Raw genomic sequence first — 10,991 nt, 5'->3', positions numbered from 1 at the left:
TCCCTATAGTAATATTCTGGTGCATGTCAGCATAAGAAACTTACAGAGGTAGGATGATATTTGTTTGGTATGTTGAATCCGAATCTAAATGCAAAGCTGATCTGAATGCAAGCAAACTTAGGCCCTTTAGGCTGCATTCATTTGATTTATGGTTTTCCTTGTGGAACAACCCTTTTTTTAAATAGCGGGACTGCTTGTGGAACACTTGTAAGTCAAGTCTCAAATAATTTGGCAATGGAATGGTAATAATGATTCAGGGAGGGCAGTGAGCTAACTCAAATGCAATGTCATGGATTCTGTCGACTAATCAATTTAATCATTAACTATATTAACTATATATATAAAAAAGTACATCAAACATGGCTCGGCTCCTGCTGGTGGTTCGTAAGTCCACAATGAGCAACTCCAAAACTCCGGTCGTCTTGACATATTTCTAAAATATGATATTCAATCTTAGAAATATAAGTTATTTTATTGCAAGTAAATTTCAACAACATTTCTTCTATTTACATCACAGTATTATCAATTATGATATTATAGTATTCAAGTCTTAATTAGGTGGTTGAAGTAGAAAATGCTGAAGATGACTATTTTATTAATAAAAATAAGATGAGGAATGTCTTTGATTTTTTTGGAGGAGGAACTTTTTATGATAAAGTAGAACATTGTTGAACACTAATTGAATCACTAATTTTCGCTAGTATCCCAATTTTAGCTTAAGGCATTACAGTATATAACTAGTCTGTTGCATAGATCCTAGAATATGAATCTGGAATTTCAATTTTAATCCTATATTCGACAAATACAAGTTTCAGATTCTATTTTTTCAAATTACATGATTTTTTAAACACATAAAACAAAATTTTAATTTTGCATAATATTTTTTGCCTCAAATTTAAGTATATATACATACGACATTTGTGGATCAATATTTAATATAAAAATTAAATAATTTTTGAATACAAGTTTATTTTTAGTTTATTGCAATAAGGAAGCAACGGTTTTGCTAGCACTGAAGCAGTGTTTTTAAAAAAATTAAAAAATTAGTTGGGGCAATTTTACAAACACCTTGCAGACGATTATACATTCGTATTAAAACGCAGCTACTCAAAGAAGGTCTCGTCATATTCTTCAGTAATACATTAATCTAAAATTTCTTGACTCAAGAAGATGCCTACACTTGGCACTTCGCAGGTGAAGCAAGTTGATGGTAGAACAAACGGCGCCGATCATGAGTGGTAGCTTTGAACGAGTATATGTTAGTTCGTTAATTGCGGCTTGAAGGAGTATACGTTTGTGATCTATGGGACTTGGGCGAGGTTTTTAGTTGTTGGGGAAGAGGTGAGAGTGAGAAGATTTATGAATATATATATAAACAGTGCGTGCGAGATTTGCAAATGACAGGTCTGAACTAGAAATTTAAATTCTGGAAATGTAACTTAATAATAGATTGGCAGGGGATATAGTGGATTCCATATACAAATTCCTTATTTTCCAAAACAGCTATTTTGAACAATTCCAACATTTCAAGTGAAATGTTAGTTTCCAAACAGGCTTAAGGTAATCCCACTAATAATCTTCATATTCTGATAATAACAGGTTCATAAAATGATACCAATATCTATGGTACCGAACTGAAAGCAAAATCTTAAATCAGGACTTGGGATAATAAAATGAGAATATAACCAAACCAACCCATCATATCCACTTACACGTTTCTTATCATTTCCAAAGAATGAGAAACCTAATAATCTCCATGCTATATTATCACAGATCCATCAAAAGATTCCAGTATCTATGGTAACCAACTGCAAGCAAACCCTTAAATCAGGACTTGAGATGACAAACTGAGAACATAACAAACCCATCATATCCACTTTCACATTTCTCATCATATCCAAAAAAATGAGAAACCTAGACATTATAATGACTATAGAAGTAAAACTCTTCTAATATCGATGCATGTTAAAACACGGTTTGGATAATCTACTTTTCAGCAGCATGTACATTCAACAAAAAAAGTTTCAATAGATTTGATCTACTGGAAATTGGCACTAGGATAAGAACTGATAATCAGCATGTCTTTACTATAATCAATCAGTCACCGAGTGTTGCATCCAAGGCCAGTTCAGGTCACATAGATCACAGGGACGATTGTTATCATCATCCTTAATATTCATGTCAGCGTTTTCCTTCACAAGAAACTTGGCAATGGACTCTCTCTCACAAACAGCAGCATAATGCAATGGAGTTTGGCCTTCATTGTCCTTTAAGAATTAACAAATAGTATTAGGGCTTTGGTGAGCACTATCACGAACAACTTATATATAACTAAATGTATAATTTTCATCAATTTAACTGTACAAGAAGTTACTTGGTAGGAAAAAAACCCTTCAAGAAATGAAAAAAAAAATCCTTCATTAATGATTAGTTACCAGATAAGTTGTACAGCCCAGTTATGAAAGCCCATATAAAGTAAGGAGGAGAAAGAAATATAGCACTACATGGTCCAGAAAAGTACTAACGTTCACAACGGTCACTAAGAACATCCGAAACTTCTAAACTATATGTCGGTTATATTAATTTTGTATTACTACATTTTTTGGGATCATTTTTGGGGTAAGGTGATCGTACAGCCGTCTTGAAGTCTAAAGTTAAAACTTATAGGAACAAAGGGCATTTAAAATGAAGGTTACATGAGATGGGAAAAAAGAAGGAAAACTGGACAATCATATTGATATCTGGTCAACTAAACTTAATTCTTGTCATAAACATTTCTAGTCGAAATAATCTTTCGAACTGTAAAATATATTATGGTCGCCTAATGTGCAAAACTCATAATTTCTGTATTGCGCTTCCCTGGAAAACCTAACTTAATAGGTCAAAGATTATTACAAAATAGGAAAAATTACTCTTGAAAATATGTATTATAAGTCAATATGTTTATGGTGTATTAAAGTTGAACTAGTGGACACTTCACCTTCGCATTTATATCTGCCTTTTCCTTAACAAGGGCTTCAGTAATGCTAAGATGACCACGATCTACAGCCCAGTGTAATGCAGTGCGTCCTTCACTATCTGCAATTATGGAACATCATTTGGAAGGATCAGACATTAAATAAAATGGGGCCGGCAGAATAGTACACATAGTTCTACTACATGTAATATCTGCTCCACACGCTTTCGATCCACACACACACACACACACACACCTATCTATCTATAGATATATAAGAGAGAGAGAGAGAGAGAGAGAGAGAGAGAGAGTATTGAAATACGGACCCTTGAGATCCACTGAAACACCGGTCTGGATACATTTAATCAAGTTATCCAGTTCTCCTTCCCTTGCGAAGGCGTGTATGGCATCCATTTTTCTGAAGTGGAAATTATTTGTTACTTATAAATTTACTAATAATAAAATTACGAAAATTGCAATGACAGTAAATAGTTACGATGTAAAATAGGCCTTGTGCAATACATGAAACCTATACAATGAGGATACGAACCATCCGCAACAGGTTCAAGGACTACAACTGGTCATTTGTTAATACATATACAGTTTCAATAAATAATATAACTTCAGATGTTAATAAACACCAACATGAGCTCTACCATCACTACAATGTTTAGAAGGACGGCCCATGGTTGATATGATGCCTTGACATTTACAATGGAGGGGTTGAAATTTCTAAAATCATTCTTAAGATATAAATAAATCATAGGTGATAGCAAAGCTTTTAGAGATTAAAAATTGATGCTTACAAATCATCTGCAGATTCTTCCTCATAAACGTGAGAGCTAAACACAGGTCCCATTGGCCCTTTCGAATCCATATGTTGTGAATCATTACCACCTTCACTTCTTCTCTTCTGAAAATTATTACATGTAACCAGAAGGAATAGAAAGTTAGAGTTTCTGCAGAACAGTCAAAAGGCATAAAATGCTACTAGTACATAAAGACGAAGATCTTACAACTGGGGCGCCATCAAGCCAAGTAGGAAACAACTCTGTTACAATTGCAATATATTTCTGCATTGCTTCTTCTGGTGGCATTGCACCCAATTTCTTCCATGCTTGCCTAGAAACAATCAAAAAGTTTTATCAGAGTCGGGTAATAATTAATAAAAAGTAAAGATTCCTAGACAGTTGTATATTCATTTTGTTCCCAACTTCCCATTGATATGTTGATATTTAAAATGAGTTTTCAAGAGTTTACATTCTCATTGATGCAGATCATAATAATGGGAATGAAAAAGGTAACATACCAAGTCATGATACAGTATAATAACTAGTCTTAACTTCGTCTCGCGGTTATAAGAATATATAAAATAATGGCATAGACTGGCTGAACCAGGAACTGAGTGGGTTGGGGGGGATGTATCCACATTTTTTTCCAAAGAAAATTAAATTTTACATAAAAACAAAATTATACTTTCATTTATCATAGATATTTTCTTAAAAGGGGAAATGAATTTTTTCGTCACCTAACTTATTGTAACTTATTGTGTGTTTAAAAACTTACCACTCAACTATAATTTTTTTGTTTTACTCACTAATGTTAGGTTCGGATTTTTTTTAGTCACTAACGTTAGGTTCGGATTTGATTATTAGTATTTTGTCAATAGAATTGTGAAACAAGTATATATATAAACACAAAAATATAATAATGTGAATTTGGTATTAAATCCAACAACTCTCACAAGATATTTATCTTACAAACATAGTTTAGTAACTTCTTTTATTTTTTTGTATATAAAAATTTAAACGTTAAATTATTATTTAGAAAAAAAATTAAAAATAATTCATGAAACTACATCTTTTAGGAGCTTTAAAATGCTTGTCAAACTCTCTATCACCAAGATAAACGTCTTGGGGGACATATGGAGTACTATATATAAAGACATAGACATATATCAAATCATTAAAATATTACAAACTACCACTATATTTTAATAATGCTACCAAAAATTGACATAATGCTAATAATCAAATCCAAACCTAACGTTAGTGACTAAAAACAAATATGAACCTAACATTAGTGGGTGAAAGAAAAAAAAATAATAGTTGAATGGTAAGTTTTTAAAAACATGATAAGTTGGATGACGAAAAAATCCATTTTCCCTTTTTAATTTAATCAAACTAGTCATACGTAAAAAGAAAAGAGAAGAATGACTAAATAAAAGGTTAAAAAAAATAAAGTTTACATTTGAATTTTTTGTATAACAAAAAAATAATAGGTGAAAGAATTTTTAACTAGGTTAAATTTTTAAAAGTGGAATACACCAGGCCCATATTTTAAAAGAAGTGGTAGTTAGATTTATCACTTCTCTCTTCTTATATTCACCACATACGTGGATGTCTCTCTCCCTGTATATCTTCTCTTCATCACTATTTTCCAGCAGTCGGAGTTCTTAGAGAATAAAATTCACCGCCTGTTTTAATATATGTGAAAAATAATAAAATATCTAGTTAATTATCAACATTAATACGGGTGGGCAAAAGATGCAATTGAATTAAATCTTCAAATTACTCTTCATCAGACTCCGCCTAGTCCGGAAGCGAGGGGCACAGATAGGATGCTTATTATGAATAGAGGATATAGTATCGTGTGTGAGAATCTGACCGCAGTTCGGTTCGATAGGATGCTTATTTCGAATAGAGGATATAAAGTATACCACATGAGTAAAAACTGCTTATCGGACATGCAGGCATCGCATCACTTAATAGACTGCAAGAATATATTTGACTTGGAAATCCTTATTACCTAGAAATTTTTTAAATGACAAAACTATTGTAGTTACTAAATATAATCTTAATTAAATACCTTAGATCCTTATATTACAAGAAATATATATAGATGTTACTCTACCCTAGCTAAAATATGCCTAAATCTGCTAGTAACAAAAATATTAAGCAATTACATTGGGCTTCCTCCCATCATATAACGGATGTAAAAAATTACAAAAAACTGTAAGGAGTTCATAATGCACCAATTACAAAGTCTTATTCTAGACAATAAAGTTTTGAAATCACTTTATAACCCTATCTCTAGTAGTTAAGTCTCTAGAATCGATCTTCACTACATCATGCTGTTTTATTAACTGAATCCGATGTAAATTCCAGAAGCCAGGGAATAAGAATTAAATAAATTCTATAAATCAGCCAACTACTATAATAGTAAGTAATTAGAACTCCTTTTTCATCGGTCTAGCATATTCAATTTAAATAAATTCTAGAACGTAACACTTCGTATATGTCACAGTAACCTCAGTATAGAGTAAAGTTCTATGGAGTCCACCTTTAATTGGAGTCCTCGGAGTCCATATATGTTCTGCAAGTAAAATATAGCTTAAAATATTGCAAAACATATTATTTTTCGACAAACATCACTATTCTATCAAAAATCTTGTAGATTGCATACATTTTACAAGCAGAACATTGCAAAAATATATATTCTACAAAACATGTTTAGTTTGCAGAACATAAATGTTCATGTTGCAGAACATATTGCAGAACATACATATTGTACCGTAAATATATGAGATTTGCATGATTTTGTTGAAGTTATGCTATTTGTGTAACATGTTTTGCAAAATAACACGTTTTACAATATATTTTATTTGCAGAACGTAGATGGACTCCGAGGACTCCGATAAAAAGGTGGACTCCATAGAACTCACCCCCCTCAGTATAATGTATAACATAATCTGTTAGGTCTATCTGTAGCAAAACTACTCCCTCCTACTCTACATTATCTAGAACTCTGACATCCACTTCTTTACCAGTAATCTAATTTGCTCGCTTACTGTTTAATGCATACCACGCTTGATCCTAACACAACCAAATCCATATTCTAGTATCATGCCTACACCTAAAATACACAAAAATATGTATTACGATTAAAAAAACAAAAACCGTGTCCAAAATATTAAGATAACATACAGTTTTAAGTACATTTAAATCACAATCCACAATTATGACTATCAATCAACTCAACATATATCTAACAAGCACATATACACAAAAACTATAAATTCACATATACGAAAACTAAAAATTCACGAAATAACGAAAAGCAATTGGTCGTTACCACTTGGCTTTAGCAGTCATTTTAATCGCAGAAGGCTGAGGAGTACTACACGGACCTTCAGTCGCAATCTTATAAAACGCATAAAGCTGCAACTGCAAATCATTCGAAACTTTGGACGAAACGGAGCGATCAGCAGCAGTAGTAGCAACAAAAGCAGTAGCAGCACTAAACGCCTCATCCAATTCAGTACTCTCAACACCTTCCCAATCATCATCACTCTCATCAACACTACTCGTATCGTACTTAACTCTCTCCTCTTCTTCTCCAATCAGCTTCTCCTTCTCCGAAACCCTAGGAATCTCCGCCGCCGAGTCGGAAACCGAGTCAACAACCGAGTCAACTGAGTCGGCGCGTGCGATGCGGAGATTATCGTCGCGGAAAGCGAAGATGACGGAGAAAAGCTTGGCGAGAAGGAAGGAGAAGATGAAGCCGATGATAATCGATTGAAGATAAGGCTGCCACTCCGCCATAGCCTTTGAGTTTTTTAAAACCCTAGATTAATTTCACGATGATGATAATGAGTTTAGTGATTATTATACTTACAGAAAGGTTGTGTGTATAGGGATGGTGGTGGTGGTACTATAGAAGTAGTAAGTAAAACCTGGAGATGTTTTTGAGAATAGGAGGGGCCTCTAAAATGCTCACATTAACCAGACCAGATGGGTGGTGCGGTAAAGTGCGCACCTAGTTAACGTCTTTTCATTTTTCTTCTAGCTATGTGGGTTCGGTTGGTTAAAGTGTTATATTTAAATTCTTTTTGTTTATTATGATTATTATTGTTAAAATATTTATTTTGCTTTTGTTTTTTTGCGCTCTTATGATCATTTATGTAATAATTTATAAATTTTAAAAGTAAACATAAATATTTTTATTTGTAATTCATATTTTGAATCTTGAAGATATTATAAGCCTGGTATAGTATTTCAAATTATTAATTTTTAAAATCTTAAATTTCTTATGATATATATACATAAATATTTATTTACAGTAATAAATTGGTCAAAATTGTGCATTTTATAAAAATTAGGAAAATGTAATTTTTGTAAAAGCAATAATTAAAATTTTGATTGAATATCATTAAGTGTTTGTTAATTGAATATCTTCAAATATTTAAGAAAACAATCAAACTTTTCTAAACACCATCAAATTTTAGAATTTTTTTTAAATAAAAGCACTTGATAGATTTTGATGTACAGTTAGAAATCTCACTTGAATTCACTTGGGTCTTCAAAATCTGACTACCATAATAACCGTGCCTGCGAGGCACAAGACATTTTTTTGAGTTTTTTTATACATCATGCAATTATAATATTTGTAGAGTAACTTCAATAATATTTTTATATACGTTTTTGTGTCAAATTTTGAAAAAAATAAGATAAAATTTCTCTCCAACAAGCTCCATCTCCCCCTCATATAGAGGAGGTTTGAATGTTTCCTCACTTTTAATAGTAAATATCCCCTCAACTATTACTATAATATATTTTTCTTATCCGTTATTTTATATTTAATGAATGAATATAAATAAGGTAGTAAGTGTACGTTTAAAACGAAACGATTAAACTTAATCTCTAGAATGCCATTAGTATGTTTACAAATAAAAAATTACAAATTAACATATATGTTGAATACAGAGTTGACCAAAATCTTGAATTTTATTTAAATAAACTATATGTACGGCTCTATATTATTATTATTGAGTTAACTACTAACTTACAATTAACTTACTCAATTTAAAAAGATAAAAAAATGCTTAACTGAAGTAAGAATGACTTGCAATTATAATATACAATAATGTAAAATTTACATTATTGGTAATATTAAAGTTGATTTTAATGAAAAATATTAATTTTTAAAATTGTATGTATGGGAAAATGTTATTTTTTTATTTAAACTAATGTTAACAAAGTAAGATTAAGTTATATGTATGTGTGTATTAGCATGTAAATTATTGTATGTTACATCTCTTAGTAAATTATGATGATTTCAATTATTTTAAATGCTAAATATCTGATTTATGTACATGTATAATCATTATTAACATCTATTGAGATAATTGATCACTTAAATAACATGCATTTATAATTATTCAAAATTTAAAATTATGTAATAAATAAATTGTTATAATTTATATATGGTATTCACATTATCACTGACCAAATAATCCATATCAATTTTTTACGCAACCGGATATAATCATGGTTGTAACATAAAAAATGAATTATATCTTTTTAAGACTTGTTATTGATATTCATGATTTTTTTCAAGAATTCAAAAGAAAATTTGTATTTATATCAGTTGAACTGGTTAATTCCTTCAAATTATTGAACAATATATGTTTTTTCCTTAAATAATATAAAATGCATTGAATCAAATGCAACAATAAACTTTTATTTGAATAATTCAAAATATTTAAAATATTCAAAATATTTGTACAATATTATCTTGTTCAATGAATATTGTTGATCTAAAAGAATTCTTTTTTAAAAATTAGTTTTTTTAAGTGAAAAATGAAAAATAAATCGATTTAATATATCATCGTGGTTTTACAAATCTAGTGACATCTTATTTCAAATTTCAAATATTCTTAAAAATTGGGACAAATCTTAAAAATAATAATGTGTAACCAGTGAAGTTAGTAATTTTAATATAAATAATCAATTGACTTGATCATATAAAGACCTCAAACACATTAATTTATATTAACATAAGATATTAAAAAATTTAACATTATTGGTTAAATATTCTCGTCGAGCTTGTAATTTAAATTTACTAAACGTAGAATGTGACGATGTTTTTCGGCCGAGTCATGTAGTCAAATTTCGAGTATTTTTTGAACAATGGACCAAGTTCTAAAATGCACTTACTCATTATAATTCGAACTTATCTAAATATGTAAAACCAATATAGATTATTTATATATAAGCGATTCTATTTTCAATTTTTTTTTAAAATTATATATGTACATTTTAATTACTTTTTATAATAAAAAATATGTTAAAAGTAAATAAGATATATTTTCAAACTAAAAAATGATTAATAAATAAGATAATAATCTATTTATGTACTATGCCTAATTTTATATCTGGAATTCAATTTTTTAAAATTAACTGTACAAATATTCAATTAACTATCTTTTTTTGCGGAATTCAAATAAGTATATTTAAAGTTAAATAAAATATTCATTTAGCACACTTACATATTATGTGTATGATAAAAATCGTATGTGACAATATGGTGCACTGGTAACATGTTGTATAGTTGAATGAAATAACTTGAGTTTGATTCCCACAAACCAATTTTTTTATATAAATATTAAAAACAAGGGTAATTTAGTCTTTTCAATGAGACTTTTTAATCTCATGAAATTATACCCTTGTTCTCCTATTATATATAGAAAAGATTTTCTTTAAAACAAAATCACATCGAATACATCACCCTTTACATGTAAGTTAACCGTACCTCAACCGGAAATCAAGCGAGTTTGAACTTACTGGCAGTTTAATTTGGTTTGAACTTAAAATTAAAGATGTTAGGTCACACACACTGTAGAGGGGGTGAATACAGTGTATAGTACAATCAAATCGAACTTTAATAACTCAAGTAACAGAAAACAAACTTCATTGAAACAATAAACTCTGTTACAATATGGAACTGTTACCTCTCAGCGATGAACAAATATCACGAGAGCTGCTAGGGTTACAATGAATAATCTTCTCGAATATGATAACACTTTTTAGTGTAAACCCTATGTCTGTGTTTCTATACTACACAGTTACAAGATAATCGCTAATTGATATGAAATATAATTCTGCTTCCTAAAATATATCAATCAGATATCTTTTCTTCCAAGTATTCTATTCTTCATAGAATTCCTTCTTCATACATATCTCTTCTTATGTTT

General features: G+C 30.2%; 1 protein-coding gene across 1 annotated transcript; it reads right to left on the bottom strand.

The window, feature by feature from the left end:
• Positions 1-1,660: 1,660 nt before the first annotated feature.
• On the bottom strand, positions 1,661-7,785 carry LOC141693155 (acyl-CoA-binding domain-containing protein 1). Its single transcript, XM_074498173.1, has 6 exons — positions 7,091-7,785; positions 3,973-4,078; positions 3,763-3,869; positions 3,283-3,374; positions 2,981-3,078; positions 1,661-2,267 (listed from the first exon to the last, which is right to left on the bottom strand). The coding sequence occupies exons 1-6, from the start codon at positions 7,558-7,560 to the stop codon at positions 2,094-2,096; spliced, it is 1,047 nt and encodes a 348-aa protein (XP_074354274.1). The 5' UTR covers positions 7,561-7,785; the 3' UTR covers positions 1,661-2,093.
• Between the last annotated feature and the right edge of the window lie 3,206 nt (positions 7,786-10,991).

Source organism: Apium graveolens, chromosome 10, assembly GCF_009905375.1.
Source record: "Apium graveolens cultivar Ventura chromosome 10, ASM990537v1, whole genome shotgun sequence".
Taxonomy (NCBI): Eukaryota; Viridiplantae; Streptophyta; class Magnoliopsida; order Apiales; family Apiaceae; genus Apium; species Apium graveolens.
The sequence above is the reverse complement of the archived record's forward strand: the minus strand, read 5'-3'. Positions and strand labels throughout refer to the sequence as shown.